We start from the raw sequence: 24,626 nt of genomic DNA, 5'->3' as shown, positions 1-24,626 counted from the left end.
GAGCACCTTCCAGTGCCCAAAGGGGCTACAGGAAGACTGGAGAGGGACTTTGGACAGGGCATGAGGTGAAAGCACAATGGCTTCAAACTGAAAGAGGAAGGTTAGATCTGTATTTGGAAAAAACTGTTCCCCGTGAGGGTGGTGAGGCCCTGGCACAGGTTGTTCAGACAAGCTGTGGCTGCCCTATCCCTGGAAGTGTCCAAGGCCAGGCTGGATGGGGCTTGGAGCACCCTGGGACGGTGCCAGGGGTCCCTGCCTATGGCAGAGGGTTGGAGTGAGAGGTTTTTAAGGTGCCTTCCAGCCCAGGCCATTCTACAACTGTGGATGCAAAAGCATTACTGGCCTCCCAAAGCAGATCCTACTGCTTGGATGGACAGAGAGTGAAGCATCCTGTAAATTGTACCCAAGACTCAAATCCTCAGTGTTGCATCTGCTTTTCTTCAACTATTTATTTTCTGAATTCGTGTGGTTAGGCAATGAAATGTGGATCTCTTGATTCCTGGCTATGACACAAGCTTCTTGTGTGGCCAAGCCACGTCCCTTAAGCTATGCTTCAGTCCCCTACTTGAGAAACAGGTAAAACACATCCCTCAGTGATGTTTTATGCATAAATTAACTCATGGAAGCCGGTTTTTCAAAGAGTTCACTAATTAACATTATAGACAACCCCAAAGATAAAGAGATTGTCAGAGAGCTCTGTCTGGCAGCCCTGGCCCAGGGAAAAAAACACATTCCAGAAGTGATGATACAATCTGCATACAATTCCAGAAAGCCAAGTTTACTGAATTCCACAAAGTGAGTTTTTTTAAGACTGTGTACTTCTTAGTAACACAGCATAAGGATTTCATACAATGTAGGGCATCTCCCACATTTAGTTGTACTTGGAATGAAATGCCAACCATCACTTTTCAGCACAATTTGGATGTGCCATCTTGACAAACTTTCACTGGAGAAATTCTAAAACATTTAGAAAACATTTACATTTGCAACAAAGACTTCAATGGTGGAAGCAATGGTGGAAAATGTATATTTTCACAAATATACATTTACAAGTTGCTGGAGACTGCAAAGACAGTTCTACGAATGCCATGTTGATTACCCTACATTTCCAGATACAAGCTCAACAGATAATGCATTTTTCTTTTATACAGTGTCAAGTGCCTTGCCCGTGCTTAGAACGAAGTCCACAAATAACTTTATTTTCTAGTATTCATAAACCAGTACAATATCTAAGCACAAAACAAATTAAATAAAATACAGTTTTCATCCTAAGATGACCAGAAACAGACTAGAAAGAGGACCAAGCATTACTAAATCCTTGTTCTGCCTACACTGACTAAAGAGGGTAAAGTGAGAAGGGACTAAACCACAAATTGTTAGCTGTTTGCTTCCTTTTCTTCAAATGGTACAGGATATAACTTGACAGATTTACAGCCTTCACTATCACGCAATTTACCCAGCCTAGAAGTCTAAGACCTTTTAAAATCAGGTCATTTAGAAAAACACCTTAATTCAAACAGTCAATATTGAAAGACAAACAAGAGAAAGTTTTTACTAAGTCTGCAATTACAGTTTTCAGGAGCTAAAGTAGGAGCTGAAATGTACTTTCAAACAACAGCTGAACTTCTGTCATGAGTTATCACCTAGCCCACACAGCAAATACTTCTTTCTTTGAAACATACCAGCTTACAGGAACTAAATAACAATTACTGCCTTGATTTTAAGACCATAATCCAGGACAGGAAAATGGATTTGTCACTGTTGCTGTCCACCAGTGAATTCACTTGCTTCGTTTCCACCTGACCATCTCTCTGTAAGGCAAATACCTGAACAGTAAGACCAGTTGATGGCAATCCTCAGAACACAGATAACAAACTAATTTTTTTAGTTTCTCAGTCAAAACTCAGGTGAACTTCATCTTTGTCTGGCGTTTGCTTATAAATGATGTAATTAATCCATCAAAAGCTGTGTTGCAATATGAATGACACTCAAAATCAGCATGCACAAATACTGTCATTAAGTTTATTTAAAAATAAATTGCCTATGATTTCATGACCAACTGACTAATCAACAGCAGCACTTTGCTAAAACACAGACTCGACTCCACGTTGTGCAGTATTACATAAGGGGGGAGGGCCTGTCTGCTCCTTCACACTTCTAGCCCAGAATGGACAACTCAGAGCTGAAACACGACCAGGGCTTTCCTCTTGGCTTCCCACAGTCCTACAGCTGGAATGGGGCCAGCTCCAGGGGAGTTCCAGCCTGCCTGTACCTCAGTCCCATCAAGGGCACTTTATCATCTTTACACAGAAAAGAACAGAAGGGCTACCAGAAGAAATAAAGCCATTACAATTCTGCAACTTCTGACTTTCTGGAATCACTTTTTTATGTCATGGAAGGGAGAAGTGCTCCTTGCCCTGACAAACTAGACTTGCCACTGCTAAATTAAACTAAATTAAAACATCCATTTTGGAAATATTCACTAGTAGGGCACACAAGTAGAACTTAGAAGCTCTGAATTCCCTGCAGTGAGGCAACAATACTAACTTTTTAACCCATTCAGCTGTTCTGCACTAGTCTCACTGAGCTTAAGGATAGGACATTTTTGACCAACATACGTGTACATTGCAAGTGGAGACAGCAGGAAAGAGCCAGGCAGAAACCAGAGTCATGATCCAAAGTACCAGGGCAGACATGCCTCTTACATATGTGGCTGCCTGAGTGCATGCATTGTCAATTGGGCTGCAATTTTCATCTCTGCCCCTAAAATGTCAAGTCTTGCCCAAATTGAAGAGAGCAGTTTAAGCCCACACAAAGCCAGGATTATTAGTCCCTGTCTGTGCCAGAGATCCTCCCAAATCAGGTGTTACTCAGGAAGAGCAGTGGGAAGGCACTGGCTTCACCACTCCTAGGCAGTGCCTTAGATACATTCCCACGGTTTTTCACCTTGCCAGAGAGGGGAAAAAAGCCAAGCCAGGCCAGCAGTGGTTCTCTCAGAAAAAGCAGCTGTGGCTCCCACCCTGTGGGGCTGGGAGAAGGAGCCTCCCCTCACCCAAGCGCACCAAGTGTAGTGGCCCTGCAGCCCGGGGAGCCAGCCTGGGCTGGCAGCGGCTCTGCCGAGAGGTGGGAAGGATCAAGGAATAGGCAGTGACTCACTCAGTGTGATTTATTGCCAGGCACTGCTCCCAAATGTGTTAATAAAGCTGCAGCCAAATAAATGCACATCCCTTAGGTCTTGTCTTTGTTCCAGCACGGCCAAGACAATTGAGTATTATTTTCAAGTAAAACAAGAATGATATTCTAGACAATATTTCTACCACAATTAATATTTATGTTTCACTGTTCTACTTCACAGCACTGCCAACCCTTGAGTATTGAATTTAAAAAAAACAAACCACAAAACAAGAAAGAAGTAAGAATACACAAAGACACAGAAAGCTGTAAGATTTCTGACTAATATTTTTTAGTGGTTCTATCTGGGTTTTAGTTTACTTGGGGTACTTTCAGATTTCAAAGACAACAGAAAGAAGCATTCCATAATCACCACATTCAACTGAAGCAATACGCCACTATAAAACCAGTTAACTCAAATAGTCCATGGCAAAGCTCTACTTGAAGGTCTTCTAGAAACAGAGAAACAAAGTACAGAGGAGTGATGAGTTTGAAGAATGGGCTTTCCCTGCTATTACCCATAGGTAGTTTCTGAATTGAGTCTGGAGATCCCCTTGTTTGAAAAACCAGATAAGCTCAATTGTATGCACATTAGATGCATACAATCACTATATATATATATATATATATATATATATAAAGCTATATCCATGATTAATACCACCAGGAATATTTTCAAACAATAGCTGAGGATAGCTATATCCATCTGTTTCCAGAAGCCCGAGCTGGACAAAATCAGAGGAGTGGGGCAGAACATGGAAGCACACTATGAAGGATGCAATTTAAAAACAAAAGCTTTGTCCAATATGAATTTTGTTTCTTAGGATAACATATATTTTCCACTTGTCCATAAGTCAGCAGTTTGTCAAGAAACTGCAATGAATGAATGAAAAATCATTTGATCGACTGGACTTTCTTAGATGCAGTGACTTCATTTTTAATGACAGGGGTGCATGACTTTTGAGACCACTGTTCTAAGCCACCGGTTACACCATAAAGAAAGTCTCCTGGCTGTCAGTGTTAGCAAATATGCCAGCCCTGGGTTCTCCTCTTGAAGATAAAGTTAGCAGCAAGGACAGTGGGAAAAGTTTGTTTACCACTGTTGCTTCAGTAGAGCTGAGGAACCACAGTTTTGGATGAGGACCTCATGCATAAAATATGTAAAAAATGCAGACAAAAAGAGGGTCCCCATTCCAACAATTTTTAACAGAAGATACAAAACTATATCACTTTTTGCATTTCCCTTGCTTCCTATTGCTTAGTTCCAAAACTGCTGACCAGCTCACTCCACTGTAATTCTGGTTCTGTGTACCTCATATGTGATTTAAGTGATGTCTGCTGTGTTCTGTAAAAGGACTTCAAAGTAAGTGCAGAAAGCTTCCTTGCTTCATGCAAGTTCATTTTAATACTCAAATTTGCTGGGAGTCTACAAGCATGGCAGAGCTTTCATGGAGACTTTCCTAAAATCGAGTTTGTGGTTGATTTCTGGTTGATCACTCTGGTAACCAGAACAGCCTGTGTATGTTTAGGGAGCTCATGATGAGCAATTAAATGCAGCAGCTCAGCAGGGTAATTCCACACCTCTTTCCTCCAACACAGCAAATCTGAAAGCATCAGTTTCTCCTCAAGTAAAACAACACACAAGAACAACTGAAGTTTCATGAGAGTGCCAGTGATCATTCAGGGGTGCCCCTGGCACAGAGTGCCACAAGGTGCTGATGAAATCAGAAGTGTTTGGGGGATGGTGGGCAGGAACCAGCTTTAAGAGACCAGACAGGAACTTTGGTAGATAGAAAGACAATCAGAAGTCCAGATGGAGAGACAGTGTCTCACAGTTGTCACGACCCTCTGGTGTTCTGGAACTATTCCAGCAGGCCCTTCAAGGGACCCTATTCCTTCAAGGACCCAAGGTCTCTTGAAGAACCCAGAGTGCAGGGTTAGAAGGTACAGCACAGAGGTGTCCCACAGGGCTCTGTCTTTCACCCTGATCTGAACCAGCTGGTTACAAAGGCCTAAAATGCACAGTCCTGTTGTTACCCCTCAGTACACTGATCAAGACATTAAATATGGCACTGGCAGCTTGCTTTCAAAAGAGTGAAAGAAGAACACAAGAAAGTGAATTAGAGATGAAGAGCATTAACATGAAGAAGAAGAAATGAAAGTAATGAAATGAAAGAAAAGAAACTAGACAGCAAAGGAAAGAGGATCAGGCACAACACTTCAGCAAGATGACAGTTCTGCATGCAGCCTATGTGATCCCAGGGCAATGTGAATTCCAAGCAGGAAAATTCTTGCACCCACCTAAATGGAATAGCCAAAATGCAAAGGACGAAGAGGGAAACGGCGTAAATACCATGCTCCAGCCTAAAAATATATACACACTATTTATTGGGAAACTGCAATGAGCAATGCTCAGGTCCATTATGTCCTCTAACTCTTGGAAACACAAAATCTTTATTAATAAAGTGTAATGAGCAGGCTCACAGAAACTGCACGAGAATTTTGGTTTGGTTTTTGTTTTGGTTGCATCTCAATTTCAGTTCTGATGACTGGTTATCACTCTATCTTAAGGGTCCCACTATATATACACATATATATATATATGTATATATACACACACTATAAGAAGTTAAAGCTCTAAGTTTTCTTCCTTACATTAAGTTGACTGCAACAAACCACTTTTTCAATTGAGCATACATCAGAGCAAATTTACCTTGAAAATTTACCAAACTGACAAGGTCTAATGGACGTACAAAGAAGCAGCAAGATTTTTCCCTGCACAAACAAGTAGGGTCACTGCATAGCCAGATTTTATTGCAAAGACCTTGCATGATAAAAGCAAAAAGTACTAACTGTATTAATGGCTGTTCAAAATGAAATGTCTTTGCAGTGTAGCAATGCATTATCTAGCTTCTGTTCACTTTTTGATTAAAACACCAACCAACCCAAACCACTCACTCTTCATAGTTTAAGAGGCCCAAAGCTTCGTCATGCAACAATTCTTTTGTCACTTTTATATAGGGTTAGTTGATGCCTTCCCCCTCCTTTTTTTTTTTCAGTGAGCTAAATATAATTAATGACTTCAAAATGGAATTAGTTCAACAGCATTCAGCTGAAAGCATTTATTTATATGAATCCAGTTATAAACCATAACTCAAAGGCATATTGTAAAGAAATTTACTTCACTGAAAATTCAAATAGGAGCCTTCTATATAAAAGTGGTATTAAAGCTTACACATTAGTACAGTCACCATAAATTCTGATTTTAACAGGCTTGGATAAACATATAAATTTTGGCTCAGTGAGTCTGCTTCGGCTGTCAATACTCTGAAATAGATACAAGCTTTAACAAACCTTTAATTCAAAAGCCCATTACTGTACCAACTGAAATAGAAAGGCCTGAGTATCAAAGAGGAGTTCTTCCCCACTTTCATGGTATTACTTCTGTAAGACAGCAATTGATCTACAGCCCTTGAAAGAAAACAACTCTTCCCTCTCTTGGATAAAAGTCAGTGCAGTTTTTTCATCCATCACAGTGTAACAGCATCAAAATACACCTTCTGCATCTGCTTAAAACAAGGAAATAAACACCCTGCAAGTCACAAAGCCATTCCATGACATGTCAATTTACTTTTTCTGGCAGATTCACTACAGAAAAAAAATGTTTTCATTAAAAAAACCTAAATGAAGATTTGCTTAAAGCAGTCAATAAGAGAGAAATGGGAAAAAGAGAAGGAAGAATTTTTACACAGCAATATCTGCATATTTCTGATATTATTCTGAAATGCTCTTCCACTTCATAAAACATGGAGAGATTCCTGTATCCAATGTCTTGAGATTTAATGAACTGCCAGACTAACTGTTGGCTACTTAATGACTAATAACATCCACAACATTTAGCGGCAGCTGATAAATTGTGTAAGCAACTTAATTTACCCGCTCTCGACACTAAAACCAGTCACTGTTAATAAATAATGTCTTAAAACATTTGGGTGGGTTCTTTAATTCAATGAACAATGTATTTGGAACTACTGTGATGGCATTAGTGGGCAGGTAAACAAATACATGCTTATTTTCATTCCCCCAGCACTGCTGATATGGTCTCTTTTAGAATACAGTCCTTTGGTTTCCTGTGTTCTGTTACTACGTGCTCTTTTCCCTGAGAAACACCATAGTATTTAAACTCAGCTTCTTTTTTTTTGTATGGGAATGTTTTTTATTCTTTCAGGCCATGCTAAATCCCCTTTGATTAGCTTGTTCAATTATCTGATCTCCTAATGAAAATGGTATGATTTTTAGGAGCAGTAACAAGCAGAGCTTTACTGAGAGCCCCCATGGCTTTACTGGCCCAGCTGAAAGAAAGGAAGAGTTCCTCCCCAGGAACTGCACAGAGGCAGCTCAGCCTGCATTTGGTGACAGGGACCAGCCATTTGGTGCACACAGGCAAGCCCACTGATGTGAAGAGAAACACAACCAGGAGCTGCTACACCAACCTTGGGGCCACTTGCTGTGAATCCAGCCAAAGGACAACTTCCTCTAGCCAGCCTTTGGGACAACAAAACACCCTTGAGAAGAAGTGTAAATGCCTAAAAGACAGTAAGTTTGGAATAATTTCTCCCCTTCAACTAATGTGATTTATGAGCATTCAAATTGCTTGGGACATGGTATTATTTAAAAAGGAAAAAATGAGTAGGTACTTAAAACCAAATGAATCTCAGGACTACTTTCTACTGACATTGCTTACAATGGGCTTAATTATTTATGGGAAGAAACCATCCCATTGTATATCTGCTGGAATTTTTGAAAAACAAGTAAAGGGAATAAAAATTAAAATCTTGTTTGCAAAGCACTGGATTAGCAGCAAGCAATCTGGGTTTTGTCTCCTCGGATAAATCTCCTAGATAGCTGGATCAAAGAAGTCCTTTGTGAAATAGACACTTCACTGAGATGTTTGGAGACTTGGAACATTTTCCAAAGTGATAACCGTTTGGTATCCAGCTTAAGACAACTTTGAAAGCATTTTCTGAACACTGGAATTAATAATAATTAAATTAATTCTTCTCCCACATTATATTTGGTGATTATATTTGAAGTCGTGCTATGTAATTTCAATTATTAAGGTGTTTTTACACTAGAAACAGATAAAAGTCCTCAGAAACTGTAAAACTTCCACCAATGAAAAAATGCTTGGCTAACAAAAACTGACTCCAGTTCAGAACTAATGCCTTCGCCAGCGCACAGCAGCGCTTCTCACATGAGATACACAGCTTTATGCCAGCTTTCGACATGCTCCTAGAACTTTAACTTTAGGCTCCACAGAGACAAGCTGGACATCTGTGCACGTTGCTCATTCAGGATATTCACTCACACACAGAGAGATCCCACCCCCACTAGAACAAAATTTGAACTCAGCACAGTTACCCAACCACTAATGCTGCGGCAACAGCCCAAGACAAGAAGTTAAGCCACACAACCCCACATTATTTTTGCTGGCACCTCCCTAAGAAATTTTTCAATTCAATTCAATGAGGGGAAAGAGAAAAGCATTGAAGGATTTCATTTTGGGATTTTGGTTTTACGAGCTGCTGGCAACTGCTCCTGGGCAAGCGCATACACACGCTCTGTGACATAAACTGTTCACCTGACACTCCTGTGTTCTGATGGTGGAAAGGAGCCTCAAAAAGGTCATTGTTGGTGTGTTTTGTCTTTTGGTGGATTTTTTTTTTTTGGTAGTTTGAAAATGAACTTTCCTTCAATTTAGCATATAAATGGAATTAATTTGATTAGTCTTTCTAAGATGTAAAGCTCTTGTCTTGTCCAAACACAGTCTGTGCCAGCAGCAGGTCAGGACTTGACACGCTGAGTGAGGAAAGCTCCACCTTCTTCAAACAGCAGGGCACAAACATGTCTGCAGTTCATTCTGCAGAGCAAGGAACTTGCACAGCCACTACATTCACCAGACAACAGTGGTTACTATTTAAAACCAATTATTATCATTCCCTAAGAAAAAGCTTGACTTCAGCACGCTGAGCATCCTCAACTCCCCCCAGTGCTCCTATGTGCAGAATGAGCAGTCCGTGCCACCAGAAGGACTCCAGCGTGACACAAGATCCAGGGAAGCCACTTCCTTGGAGAAGCTCTTCAAGCACAGCCCATTTCTCCCCATCAGCCACACGAGACACAGAAATGCCTCCTTTAAAGTAGCTGCATTACACTTCTCTCTAAACAGAAAAGCAGGAATTGGTTGTCCCTGTAATGTCTTCCTCAAAACCCCAAAAATGTCCATTTGAGGGGCCGAATCCTCGTGGCAATAGCTCCTCCATCTTCCTGCTGGGCCACAGGACCCTGCCATGGTACATGTTTGGTCCCAGAATGGAATTTCCTCTCCAGGTGACACTACTGCAGTGGGGTAGAGGTTGGTTTTAAACATATTTCTGGAAGAATAAGTCATTAATGTTGTCATAACAGCCACCCAGATCTCTACAAACACGACAGCTGCACCTCTTTGCAGTAACGTTACAGAGGATCCTGACTTTTTCCAAAGAGATAATTACAGGCTGCTTGCTGACAATTATTTCCAGTCTTAAAGCAAACAAGACAAACAATGGCACAAATCAGTGATCCATGTCATATCTTAGGCAACAATTTAATTATCAGCACAGCGTTAACAAAAGGAACATTCTAACAACACTTTACCTGACACTGTCTCCCAAATGTAAGAATATAGTCTAGGGAGCTATCAGAACATCAGCTTGAAGGGAGTATAAAATACTGTGACCAGCAGTAGCAAAGGTGTTTTATTTGAGCCTTCCTTCACAGATGCCCCTGCCCTGGCCTTTTGGAGAATTTTCTGTCCTTCCACCAAATGCAAATGCTGTCTCTCCTGAGGTGCTCAAATTGTTATTTTCAAGCCTTGATGTCTTAACACAATTCCCAGCAGTTCTTCTTAGCCTTTTACATTCTGACTTCTGTTTACTGATGCACTACTTCTCCAAGTGTAGTAGCACACCAATTAATTATACAGTAGTCTGCCTAATCAGGTTTCCCCAGGGTTTTTAACAGAAACCCTTTGTATTTCTTAATGATTCCACGAGATTGTAACTATTTTTAGTTCTGCAGTAAAAGAAATGAGTCTGTTGACAATACTATCTCCTAAAAAGGTGGAACTGCTATTAAAATGGCTGATCCAAGCACACTTGAATGTTGGTTGAATTCAGATTTAGTCTGGATCTTATGATTAACATTTCTGTATATAACATATGCAGTCACCACTTACAGAGATACAAATTGAGTAGAAAGCCTGGAACAGAAGAATAGATGTGACCTACTTATCATCTTACTATTACAAGAGATACATTCAAGTTAATAACAAAGTCTCCACTGCCTTCAATACAATTCACCAATTGGTCAGTGAGAGTCCAACCATTTCCTTGACCAACTTCTCATGACCTGTCTTGTCCTGAAAGAGGACATGCTGTACATACCCAAGATCACTTTTCTTTAGTTCTAAGGCAGACATACACAAACTTTCTCTCTAATTTAAGGGGGAATTCAAGATTAATAAGAATTAATAAGACAAAACAACAAAACCCCACTAAATGACAGAACCACAACAAACTACTAAAAGCACAAATCAGTAGAAATACACCAAGCTTTCACATTATAAAAGCTCAGAAAAACAGTAAAACACAGGTGGAAGACTTCTCCTGTGCCACAGCTGGTTACATATTTGGCTGAAATGTGTGTTGTACTAAGAGAGGCCAGAATTAGAAACATTAAGGAGACAGCTGCCTTACTACAGAAGAGTTTTTCTCATGGATCATAAGAAGAGTCTGTGTTGGAGGCACCTCTGGAGATGGCTCGATCACCTCTGGAGACGGCTCTAAGCAGGGTCAAATACAGCTCAGGGCTGTGTCCAACTGAGAATCTCCAAGAATGGAAACCCCACAACCCCTCTGGGCAGCACGACACAGTACCTAAGCACTGGCATAACAACACCTAAATCAAAAAGCAGACCTTTTCCTTTCATTAGAGCATTTGAGACCCCCTTTGCCCACCCTCCCCAGTGAAATGGCACTGCTGCAGACACAGGTCCATCTGTCACCCAGGCTACACACCTGAGTCACAGGGAGACACCAAGTGCAGCGCTGACATCAGGTGAGCCCCGACGCCCTTACCGAGAGCGCTGGCATGCCCGGGTTCTGAGACACTGCTCCTGATTCTTATTCTTACCTATTCCCCAAATCAGAAATGAAGATGTGCCAGAGATCATTTCCACATTATGAAAGCAGCTCTTTATAGCATTCCACGGGGACCTGTCTGCAAGGATGAACTGTATCTCTGTGCAGTTCCTTTTGTCCTGTATTTGTTCTTTGATGTACAAATACGCCACAGACTAAGCGGTGATCTCTTTGATGTTGAACTTTTATACTTTATTGCAACTAGCACACTTACAAGAGGAGCTGCCAGTCATTTTTCCCTTCTAAACATTCAAATTTCATGAGACATTTGCTTTATGAGTCAGATTTCTTAGTAACTTGCTTTAAGAATTTCCAGAAGAACTGTGCTACTCTTCTGGACTGATAACTCAATTAAAAATCAAGACCTGATCAGGTTTTTCAGGTATTACAAATTAATACAAGCATTGGCTAATATATCTGAGTCTATTTAACATAAAGAATAATTACGTAGTCAAGTATGTATTTCTTCACTCTGTTTTAGGTAATTCTGGATGGTGCTGGAATCCAGCAGTGATCAGGAGCAGCTGCAGTGGGAACAGGACAAACCAAGGCATGCAGGCAGTGGTACCTTCCTGGCTACTCTGCCAGCCTCCAACACTTGACAGTCCAGGGACTTGCAGAGCCAGAGGCAGCCTCTGCAGTACAGTTTTTCATAATGCAGCATGTACACATCGAATTTTAGGCTGACAATACCACGGCAGATTAAATTACAAAGTTAGTTACTTCTGCAGCAAAACAATAATCAACACTGACAGAAATAACATGTTAAGAAGTGCAAATTTACTACCACTAAATGCTACAGCTTTCAGTGTGACATAAAAAAAGCATTTCCATTCTGAAGCACTTCTGTGAGGGTTTTTAAATCGATTCTACGAGCTAAAATTCTTTGGAGTGAGATTTTGGTATTCACAAGGTCTCTGCTTTAGAGTGACCTTTATGCTTGGCTATTTTTCCCTTCTGTAAGTATAAACACTGTGGTTGAGAGGGAAAACACCAGAAGAAAATTAGAGTATTTTGGAACAGTGACATCAAGGAGGGAGCATTTCCCCATACTGAGCTCTAGGTTTCCACAACAAAAATCAGTACTGCTCCTGATGGTCCTCTCCAAGCCAAGTGGCTGAAAGGTGCATTGTCAGTGTGCTGGCCAGAGAAATGCACCACACTGGACATTTTAATCTCAAATTACAATTTTAAAGTGAAGAAACTACACAATAATTTGAGATGGTTTTAGTAAGTGAGAAAAAATACTTCAAATGAAACAAATCTATTAAAGATACTGATTGCTCTTTTTCCAAAACAATTCACAGCTCAGAAAGGAGAAGTGTTGTTAAGAGCTAGTGAGGTGTGTGCAAAGGAGGGAGCGCTCCAGCACCTGCCATGCCACGCAGCCAGGTGCTGCACTCCACCTTCCTGGCTGGGAAAAGCAAAGTTAATCCAGAAATACCGGCAGATTTTTAAGAAATCTGGACAGAGCTAGCCATAGCAATACCAGAAACACCACATTTTCAGGGCCTTTTTCAGGTTCAGGCAGAAGTTAGTTCTCTGTGCTCACCCAGATTCTATCAGGTGCAATAAAACAACTCACCAAGACAAACACAAGGGTGAAATATTGCTCATGTTACTGAGAGGCTTCACACATAGTGTCCAATGAAGCATCCCATACGGGAGGCAGGAGAGGGAATTTTGATGCTCCTTGAAGAGAAGAATAGAAAGATCAATTCGGTAATTCAGGTCCCGAGCTGGCGCTGCCCGGCCCCGCGGCAGAGCCGTGCCAGGGGCGCTGCCAGCCCGGCTGCTCCCCCGCTATCGCCCGGCGATCTGGGAGGCAGCAGCGCCCCGGGCCTGTTTGCCTCAGCCATTTAGCAGGCGCCTATGTATATGAGGTTTCTCAAATGAAACATCTCTGGCTCTTTAATTAACCTGTCTGACTTTTTTTTATTATCTGTTGATACAAGAATCTGTCCAGCAGTTACAAACATCTTTATGTACTCATATTATAAGCAAATACTTCCTTTAATTCAGTAAGGCACCCACGGTAGGAGAAAAACTCTCCCCAAAATTTAACACAATGTATCTCTGTCAATCTAGCAATTGCAGGGTGTGTCCCTTTGGCAAAAAACAACGCTGAGCGTGAGCTCAGCTCCTCCAGCCCATCACAAACAAACTGCCCCTCTGCACATGGCAGAGGGTGTCCCTGCAGCAACAGTGGCAAACACACCTCCCAGCCCTGGAGAGCTCCAGCCTGGCGTTCAAACCCGTACAGGACAGTGGTCTCACTTACATTTATGTGCTCCAAAACTGGAAACATAAGGTCCATCATATGGCCAACTCTACATATGGGACTCTAGAAGGAGGTAGTCCAAGGAGAGGAAAAAGCAGGGGCACTCTACAACAAGCAGTTTTCTGCAGTGCACAAGATGGGTTAATTACCAAGCCGAGAAAAAAATAACTACGAATTCACTAGAATATGTGTGTTTTCTCACAATAGCTACTCTGACAAATCAAACACAGACAAAGATGGGCTAATTAATTTAGCCAAATGGGAAAATGCACCCATTATAAGAAGCATTACAGTTGTTACAGGAGGACAGCAGCAACTGCTGCTCCTGCCAAGTAGTACGGCCATTTATACTGTTCAAATTTCCACCAGAACTAAAGTATGCGAATATCTATGTACAAAAAAGAAACTCCAAATGTTCTGATGACCAGACCAGAGATCATTTTTTACTGGTTTTCAACTCCCTACCTAGACTAGAGGCTCCAGGCAAAGAGCACCTGGGGCTTAGAGACCTTAACCTTCTTTTGGGGTGAGAAAAAGATAAATGACCCTTTGAATCATGTCACACTAGGCAGAGGTCCAAGCAGAGGAGGCTGCACAAGAGAGTGCTCCTCTCTTCAGAACTAGGAGTCAGGTAAACATAAGCTTATGTAAGTTTTAGGCACACTTAACCCATGGCACAGTATCACTCCTCAGATCCCTGGCAGTCTCACAAGAGGTGTGAACTAAGTGCCACATGAAATGGGAACTTGATTTCTAATTGGATCATGTAAATTGTACAAGGCATTAAACAGCAAACGATACTCGGATGAAGGGAGAAAATTGCTGAGCAAATGAAATACAGGAGCTCTCAGTATCTGCAAGAGCTGGAAGCAGAAGCCATTGCCATAATGCATCACTCCCCATTTCACGCTGTTAACTAAATTACAGCGAGAACAGCAAAGACTTTAGGACTTCTAGAACATCAGAATACACTGCAGAAGACAGCACATGCAAACAGTGACAGGACCTTTTCTCTCTTTTGATTGTGAGTGCAGGAAGCATTCTACAACATGCCAGAGCGGAGCAGAGGTGTGAGCAGAGGTGGCAGGAGGTCCCAGCACAGGGCTCTAGGCAGGGTGCCTGCAGTGCCTCTGACCAGCAAGGTTGGCATGCAGGAACACGACCCTGCTCCTCTGGCAACCAGTCTAAATTCCAGCTTGTGGTCCCTTCAGTTTGAAGGAACACTCTGACAAACCCTTTGTCACAGTGTATCTGTCTACATAAAGACTTACTGCCACTTTTCCACCCTTTTGTTTGAGAATGAACAACTTCTTCTAAAGTACATAAATAAAGAGTCACGCAATTGGTTTTATGAAGCATTTTGTCCCAGGATTCAGTGGCAAGAAACAGCACAGTATTTCAAAGAACACAAACAGTACACAATAATTACACGGCTGATACCCTATAAGTATGCTGACTATTCTATTTGCATTGTTCAGAAGTGAAGAGGTTAGACTTATTTACATCCAAGCAGCTTTAATTAAGCTTTGAGATAAATGCTCTTAAAATGAAAGCTGGGATGATTATACCTCTCTCCACATTGATTTTAGCCTAGATGGCTATGTATGCAGCATGACAAAGGGCCCAAAGGCTGGAATCACACAAACAGGAGAGCCACGAGAGCGAAGGGTCCTGTACCACTCACCATCACATAGGAAAGAAAACAAAAAACACAGTGAAATCTGAAGTTAACTGCTTAGGTCGGGTGGAGCTGGGCCACAGGTGCAAGGGCAGCAGCAGTGGGAGCTGCTGACCCCTGCCAGTCCTCTCTGAGATGAAGTGCTCCAGCTGCACTCATTGACAGCAGCCAGAACACGGGCAACACCTGACCCCAACCAGGCTGGGCAACCCCCAGACTTCTCTGGGAGGAATCAAGCACTTGTGACAGCTTCAGGTGTCAGAGGTTCACATTAAGCTGCAGCCAGAGAGTGTGAGGAGCATTACCCATGGCAGACCCTGCAATGGCATGGGCAGACCAGCTCCGTGCTCCTGAGTGGCAGCACACAGGCACCAAGAGAGTGCTGGGAGAACCTGAGAGAGATGTCCCAACTGGCATGGCACTGGACTCTGATTTCCCTGCATATCCCTTTGCTCCTGTCAACATGCCTGCTTCACCTTCCCCTGGCACTGAAAAGGGAAAGGGAAACAAATGCTAATTTAATGACATTTTTCAGGAGAGTGGCATCAGTGGAAACCTGCGCAGGCTGACAAGCTCAGAGTAGAGTGGTGGTACCTCAGGGGGCTTTCTGCAGTGCACTGAGCTCTCCAGAGAGCTCCCTGCTGCACTAACCCCCACTGTGGAGAGGGGAACAGCACGACACCCCGTGAGTCACTGCCCTGAATCACTCCCTCGTGTTCTCAACAGAAGGTATAGGCAACTGGGAAACAGCCTGAAACTGCACCGAGCTTGCCAACCTGGATTTTGCAGAACTTCTCAGCCTAAATGCCTCTAGCAAGCTACAGACTTTGTTCAGCACAGGCAGCTTAGAGAATGAAGCAGAAGGAGAAAGTCCATCTCCAGACCCCCCTAAAAGCCCTTCTGCTTCAACTTTCCAGTCAGTGCCTTTTTTCATCCAACAGGCAGAGAGGTCTGCACAGTACAGACTCACCTTTTTTTGCATAACTTAGTTATTCTTGGAGGACAGAGTGCTCCCCTCCCCTGCTAATGTTTATTGCAAAAAGGAGAAAAAACCCTGATCTTCAAAAAGGAAGAAGACAGTTTCTGTACCATTAGTTATGTGCATATCCCTTAGATATCAGTCCTCAAGGAAAAGACAAACCACAAAAGGAGAGAACTACTGCTTGCTTGATCTCAGGAGTTATCAGCTGTAATTGCAAATTACAGCTCACAGATAAATACAAGAAAGGTGAATACTTTTTCCTTTCATTGTGAATAAAAAAAACCCCAGAAAAACATTCTAAAATGTATCAAGTCTGACTCTAATAACATTCTTGTCATATGCAGCTATTTTGCACACTACAAAAACTTATCTCCTGGGAATGGAAAGGAAAAAAAAGAACATGCTGCATCTCAACTTCCTCCAATACTAGATAGAGAATTGCAATGTATCTACTCAGGAGAGACACAAAGATTCGCCAATTTTGATTTAGTACATATAGTTTAGAATAAAATATACCAATTTAGAACTCTGTTGTGTAGTCAAGACGAAATACCAACAATTCTGATGGTAATTACTACATGATAGTGATCATTTTTACACTGAACTGTAGGCAAGAGAAGCTAGAAAAAAGATTTAAATCCGCTTAAGGTTAAAATTGAGTGCTACATCATCCTAGAAAAAAGCCCCCAAACATGCTAGGTTCTCTCTAATGGGGAATGGGCAAAGAAATCAGTCTTTTTCACACAATGGGGAAGTACTTGACATAAAGAGGAACTCAGTCCTTACTAAGGTCTCTAGACACTACTCCCCAAACTAAAAAATGCCAAAACAAAGTCACCTCCCCACTGCAGAGCTGCAGGCCCTTCCCCTGCACCAAGTGAACCAGCTGCCATCTCCCCCTTACACCCCCCCCCACCAGCTCAGTGAATAAAGCACGGGGACATTAATATCTGCCAGAGCCCATACCCCCAACACCAGCCTCCTCTATACCTTCCTCTACGATCTCAGCCCCTCAGGGAGTCATTTTGTTTGGTTTCACAAAAAAAGGGCACAGAAGTCCTTGAGTTGTGTCTGTAGGCTGCTTGAGTTTTGCCCCAGTTATTCAGAATTATCCTGGAAGAATTATTTTTAAGACTGCATTACGAGCCGTTGGGAACAGGCTCGCCATTTTAGCTAGACAAGAGCTGTATGTAAGTTTAAAGAGTCTGATCTAGTGAGATGTTCAGCACCCACAGTTTCTGCTGACCTAAACAGGACAGAATCTCCTTACTTGAAACGAGTGTCCCCAACTGAGACTTGTACAGAGCATGCAATTGCCTTTGATTTTCACAGAGCGAGACATAAAGACAGATTTCTTCTTTTACTTTTAAATCTCGAGGGTCTTTCAAAGAGCCTGAAAAGTACATTTCAGCAATAAACCTCAAACCAATCTTATCCTCTGAATGTAATGCAACAAATGTCTTAGACACAAGCAAGTCATTCAGATCAGTCAAATGAAATTAAAGCAGCAAGAAAACAGCCTGTCAGCTAGCAATTCCAAAGGCCAGATTCTGTTAATATTTAGTCAACAGAAGTTATGTACTGGAGTATTTGCTAAATTGGATTTAACTTTCAATAGTGGCACAGTGAAGGGAAATTGAAGCACGCTTCAATTTGCAAAGCTACCTTTTTTATAAAAACCTATGGCAAGATATTTTTCCATAGGCATTTGTTTACTGGTGAAAAACACTGAGTAATTACCAACGTGCTAGGAGGCTGGTGCCAGGATACATGACAAAAAACACGTCAAAAGGTCAGGCTTGACAGACTGGGAAAAGCTCACCCAAATGAAGCAGCGGTGCGTGCATCCCTGTCTGCCCCCAGAGCAGCCCGGCTCTGCCGGCTCCGCTCACTGCAGGAAAAGCACCTGGGGCAGTGGGACAGCGGCAGCCAGGAGCGCTGCCTCCTGCAGCCAGGAGCGCTGCCTCCTGCACGGCTGCGGCCAGGAGCGCTGCCTGCTGCAAGGCTGCGGCCAGGAGCGCTGCCTGCTGCAGCCAGGAGTGCTGCCTCCTGCACGGCTGCGGCCAGGAGCGCTGCCTGCTGCCTGCTGCAGCCAGGAGCGCTGCCTGCTGCAAGGCTGCGGCCAGGAGCGCTGCCTGCTGCACGGCTGCGGCCAGGAGCGCTGCCTGCTGCACGGCTGCGGCCAGGAGCGCTGCCTGCTGCAAGGCTGCGGCCAGGAGCGCTGCCTCCTGCACGGCTGCGGCCAGGAGCGCTGCCTCCTGCACGGCTGCGGCCAGGGCTCTCCACAAAAATGCAGCAGATTCCAAAAATCCTGTGGACTAATAAGGAAACCAGTGGAGTCGTCTTCCTTAAAACAAGTGTTTTTTAACGAGTGAATTTTCATTTGGAGACACTGTCAGTAGAAAGGCTAGTTATATTTCCAATGATCCAAGCACAGACCCCCAAAAGCAAAACAATTTCCCTTACAGCCCAGGAGCAACAGATTCTACTCATCTGGTCCATCTTCCACAAAACAGCAACAGACTGAACTCTATGTTAACACCGCAGTAGTAAGGATTAGTACCTCAAATGCTACCTTAACAGTAAATACACCTGGGTTTAAACAGGTTAGAAAATTTACATCAGCCTTCCCACCAATCTCTATTTAGGAATGTGCACAACAATGATAACACAACTATTGCCAGGTTCCTGTCCTGGAACTCATCAGTGGACTGAACCCTTCTGTCCAGGCCTGATGATGGCACAAGACAAGTACCTGAGCTCTCACCAGCACTGACTGACACGCCTCTGTACAAAGCGGGCACCAGAACACGGAACAATCCCACAGCCAGGAAACAATCTCCCCTGGTCTTGGGCTCACCTCTGCTTCTGTACTGGCCTGACAAACGTGCCCCTGATCCTACCCCAGCACAGTGTACCTGCTCATCAGTTCAGCACTCAGCACTACTCTCCTTGAAGTCACCCTGATGCTCCTGCCAGGGAGGACTCTCTCTGGAATAAGATCTGCACCAGTGACTACGCCGGCAGAATGATCGGATTTCTTTGCAAACTTCACTGGTGAGCACGTAAAGTTGCTGTGTCCCTTAGCAGTTTCAGCTGCTTAGCTGACTTGCCTGTGTTACAAACTAAAAACGCAAGGCTTCCTGGATACTCTACAGACTCACAGCAGTCGGTAAAAAATTTCTAAAAGTTGATAAATAATTTCTAAAAGCCCATCAATCTAGAAAATACTTATTCAGTCATTAAGAACTTTGATGCTTAATCTCTGCCTGTTTTCTTAGAAATCAGTTAGGAGAAAAATCCTCTTTCTGCTCTGCCTGAAATGAGAAAGTTTCATTTCCTAACATGCAGCCTGTCTCAAAGACATGCCCAGGCTCTTCCCTGGACTGGTCTGTTCCCAGCACTTCAGGTGCCTGAGTGCAGCTCTCCATGTGTGACATCTGGCTCCTCTTTACCCACCCAGACCTGGACAAAGGCTCAGGAATTTTCAGAATTAAAAAGAACATGCTCGCCAGAACATTGTGTCGCAAGAAAAATAAAACAACTCACAAATTAACATCAGATGGTATCAGTTTGGGCTATCTAAACAGCAATAGGAAAGGCATTAATACTCGCCTTTTTTACCCAAAAAAGAAAATTAAACCAAATATGAAAATCTCACCTTCTCCCTAAGACCGTATTTTTTGCACTTTAGCTTCAGAACTGTAAAAGATTAGAGGATGCCACCACACAATAGAGAAAAAACAAAATACCCAGTTCACCTCCAGATTTTGCATTTTTCCCTTTTTTGAGCTTAAACAAACTTCATTCCCTATTCTATTGGTCTACTTCTCTCAAATCATAATATTGGCTTGTGGATCTATTATTTCAGAGCAGTCAGAGGCCCTTTTAAGACAAATGACAACACAGTTTCCCTCCAGCTGAACCCGGTCCAGCAAATTAGAGAAAGGATAAGAAACCAAGGAAGTTTTTCAATGCACTAGAAAACGAAGTATTATGAAACATGAATTAAACGTACTATAGAAGTAGTCTGTAAAAAGTACAAAGACCAAATCATTTCCATAATAAAGCCACTAGGAATTACACTTTAAAATCCAAAAGCTGGGCTCTGCCAAGATTTTACATCAGTGTGGAAATTGGTTTAAATGAAACTCCCAAGAGAATAAAAAATATATTTCAAAGTTGAATTGCCGTAAATCATCTGCTTGTTCTTTTACAACACACCTTAAATCTTTGTCCAGAAGCACACAACATAATCACACCCCCCAATATTTTTGTGTGTCTACTTCCCTCCCTCTTTTAAAAAATTTGTTTATTTAATTTCATGGTTCTAACAGGCTTATAAGGGAATAACTGAAAAACTGTTATCAGAATATGTAGAACTCTAAAGGACTGCTAAAATATCCATGTAGTTTGCACTTTTAAAAAATGCACTTCCTTTTGTTACAGATGCAAGTATCTGAATCAACCCAATTACATTTTCTTGCCAAATACATTCAGCATGGCTAATGATTAATGAATACAGTGCTTTTCTTTTTATTCACACAGGCTTCTCTCCAAGAAGAAAAGGAAGCCGAGTAATTGAAAATTACCGTCCTTAAACACTATGCTGCTACTGGTGCGCATTACCTAGTGCCTTGCAAAGTGGAAAAAAAAGGAAACAGTCTCTAACTGAAGCAAATGTCAATATTCTTTTTCCAAGTACCTAAATTTTTAAAGACAAGTATTTTAGTGGGGGTATTAAATTCATATGTCTTTAGATTACTGTGAAAAAATACTGTGTGTAATAAGTAAGATGGTTATTCAGATTAGATTGTTTTTCCTATATTTAAAAAAACCCCAAACCTATGACTTTAAAAACACTGCAATGCTCTACTGTGGACCTAATTTTATCAGAAAACAGGGCAGACTACAAACGTACCTCTAAACTTTTGGTATCTCATCAAAAACTTCGTTTGACTGTCCTCAATTTGCCACTGCCCCTCATTAAGGACTCGAATCCGCAAGAAGAAAAAACTCCAAGTTTAGAAAAAATAAGTCACTAAGTAACTCTGCTTTTTCCTTTTATTCCAAAGCCTTTGAAAGATGAGCAGCTGCCCGAAGACGGCATTTTAGCCCCATCAGCCGCCCAGAGGATGCCGCACGTCCTTTCCTCTTGGCTAGAGTGAGATTTTAGGAGCACGTTTTCTCGGCGGCTCTGCGGGCAGCCCAAGCGCAGCCGGTGTCCGCCCGGAGCGGGCTCAGCCGCAGCCCCGCCAGCGCAGCGCCGCGCCGGCACGCGCCTCTCCCCTCTAACTTCCAGGCGCCGCTCGAACGCAGCGGCTCCGCGGCGCTGCCGCCGCCACCGAGCCGGGGCCGAGCCGCCCGTGCCCCCGAGCGCTGCCGAGAACCGCCCGGGCCCCGCACGGCCAGCGCCGGACCCCGAGCGGCGGCCCCGGCGCGGGGAGCGCGGAGGCCGCGGAGCGCCGCGATTCCGGCCGGCCCCGCTCACTGCCCGGGCCGAGCTTCCGTGCCTACCTTTCATCGCGGCGAGCACAACGCACATCATTTGTCAGCGGCGAACGGCGGGGAGCGGAGCGGAGCGCGGCGGGCAGGAGGCGGGGAGGGGAGGCGGGACGGGCCCTCGGCGTGAAGCACCGCCGCCGCCTCAGCAGCAGCCGCCGCCTGCCAGCGGAGAGCCGCGCCGCGCCGCCATCCCCCGGCCCATATGAGGCTCCATGTGACCCGCTGACACGGAGCCAGCCCCGGCCCCCCGCCTTGTTTACACCGCTCGCCCCGTCCCCTCCCCTGCCGGCGCCGAGGGGCGGTCACGGGGCGCGCCCGGCGCGCAGCACCGCCCCCGCCGCCCCGGGGCTGCTCCGCCCGGCCCCGGCACGGCACGACACGGCACGGCACGGCACGGCACGGCCCGGCAGGTGCTGCCCGGCCCCGGCCCCGGCACGGCCCGGCAGGTGCTGCCCGGCCCCCGGCAGCAGAAGCGCTCCCGCAGCGCCCCAGAGCAGCTCCCGTCCCTCGGGTCCCGCGGCTCCAGCGCGCGTTTGTTCCCCGCGGCCCCCCCGAAGTGTTGTTTTAAGTAAAAAATAACCGTGTTGCCGCTACATCTTGGCACAACGCTCCGCAGTTAATAGTCGCTGACTCGATCAAGCAGAGCAGCATTTACATTTTAAATCTGTCTGGTGATGGGTTCATGCTTTCTTAGGATTTACTTGGAACGTCTGAAGCATGATACCACTGCTGGAGTTTTCATCTATTCTATAGCATCAGATGTCACTGTACTGTCAGTTTGTGAGATGAAGTTTTACATTCATGGATATACACACAGCCACACTACAGGAGGGATAGCGCATGACTGAGCACACACAGAGACACAAAAATAATCCAACCTATTAAAAAACCCCACACTTCACTGAAAATTGCATTAACAAAACCAGTATTTTTTTCCAATTCCTGTATTAGCTACCGGAATAAACTGTCATGAAATACAAAACCACACAACAAAAATTGATGCGTTACAAGCTGTTTAAGAGGGGACAGAATATACTATACCATTTAATCTAATTGAATCAGAATGTAAGTATTTAACAAAAATAAGGGAAAATAGTTACAAACAAAAGCCAGAGGAACCATCTTGATATTTGAAACAAAGCCCTATATTTAGAAAGCCTTTATGAGATGAGGACACTGAAACAATCTAGTATTAAATGGCCCTTAATGGCTAATTCTTACCTATTTCTTTAATGTATTCTTAATGCAGTATATTATTTAAATGTGATTTGATCCAAGTGTACTTACCACTTATCAGTCTAGTCATTCAAGCCCCATTAATGCAAAATACTGTTTTAAATTTTCTTTCTTTAAAAAAAAAACATTAAACCATTAAAAATTCTAAGAGCTAATCTGCTGCAGTAGTGTAAATTTAGCAGGTATCTTTGTCATAAAATATTTTATCTATATTTGCTCTCCTTATATTAAGCCATTCCTACCAATACCAATATAGTGAGATACTGCTCAGAAAATTTACAGTGGCAGACCTGCTCCCAGATGGGTTTGTGCTCGTGGAGTTTTACCTGCAGCACAAGCTGTAAAGTTGCAATGTACTGAACAGAAACCTTACAGGGCATTCTGGACTGAATCAAATCCCACTAACAGGGCTGCTCAGAGCTCTTCAGGGCCTGCAAGGTGATTTTACACACAGGCCAACTGTGGAATTTAGAAGCAGCCAGAAAGCTTGGAGCATGCACAAGAGAGAAGAATGATGTCTTAATGTATTGTAATGTGGAGTTAGATCTTTGTAAACATTTTGCTCTGACACAGCAAGTAATGTCAGACCAATGGCCTGAAAAATGTCATAGTCCATTAGCACTAGTTGTCTTGTCAGACATTTAACCTTAAGGTACACAGCATTACATTATTACTGATCTGGATTTGTTTCCAGCCCAGCTGAAATGCAACTGGTAATCTGGCATGACATCTGATGTGCTAAACAGCTTCAATAACAAGCAGACAACACAGATTTGCATTCTTACAAAGGCTACTTCATAAAATTACAGAAGATTTGTCACCAGACATTTTAAGTGAGAAGAGCATACCTAAAATAGTTTATTATTTGTTATCAATATCCCATATAAAGCAATCTGTTGACTTTTGAATATGTAAACACATCCATTTGCACTTGGGTTTTCTGTCTCACATTGACCTTATCATGAAAACTCCATCCAAAATCCGTTTCCTTCCCCATTTACCAAACTACTGCAATAGTGAAAGTCTCTCTGGAGTTCAGGCACGCTATCAGTGACAACACAATGTGCCAGTCAAATAACACTGAGCTGAGTATTACAGTACACTTGACAGGCAATTGCTCTCACTGTTTGTGCAGCAGTGTTTCATTTGACTGATAGGAATGCTTCCCAGCTTCCAGAAGCTTGTCTATCCTGCCTGCTCCTTCAGCTTTTGATAGATACCCATGAAACACTGCAAGACTGCAAACTCTTCACAGGAGTGAGAAACTACACTTCAGGGTACACTCAATTCTTGCCTTGATTTCTGCATTCAAAGAAATGTATTCATTAATGGTTCAGAGTGAGCAGTGGCCTGCAAATAGACCCTGACCACAGCATGTGCTCATCCTTTGAGCCACTATGGCACAGCCCAAGCACGCCCAAACATCCAGCAACCACAAACCTTAGATGGTAGCTTTAGGGATGGGAACAGATTGGGGAACCTTATCAAGTATTGTTCTGTGTTGTGCTGACATAAAAGGTGTTCAGCTTGTCA

At 43.2% G+C, this 24,626-nt stretch overlaps 1 protein-coding gene across 1 annotated transcript in view; it reads right to left on the bottom strand.

Moving 5' to 3' along the window:
- The window catches only part of RORA (RAR related orphan receptor A), a 66,321-nt gene extending 44,323 nt beyond the window's left edge, over nt 1–21,998 (bottom strand). Inside the window, exon 1 of the mRNA XM_084213717.1 lies at nt 21,870–21,998. Within this exon, the coding sequence (XP_084069843.1) occupies nt 21,870–21,900 (31 nt within the window). The 5' untranslated portion in view covers nt 21,901–21,998. The remainder of the gene's footprint in view (nt 1–21,869) is intronic.
- Nucleotides 21,999–24,626: the final 2,628 nt, after the last annotated feature.

The sequence above is a fragment of the Fringilla coelebs genome (genome assembly GCF_963513975.1).
Source record: "Fringilla coelebs genome assembly, chromosome: 12".
NCBI lineage: Eukaryota > Metazoa > Chordata > Aves > Passeriformes > Fringillidae > Fringilla > Fringilla coelebs.
The sequence above is the reverse complement of the archived record's forward strand: the minus strand, read 5'-3'. Positions and strand labels throughout refer to the sequence as shown.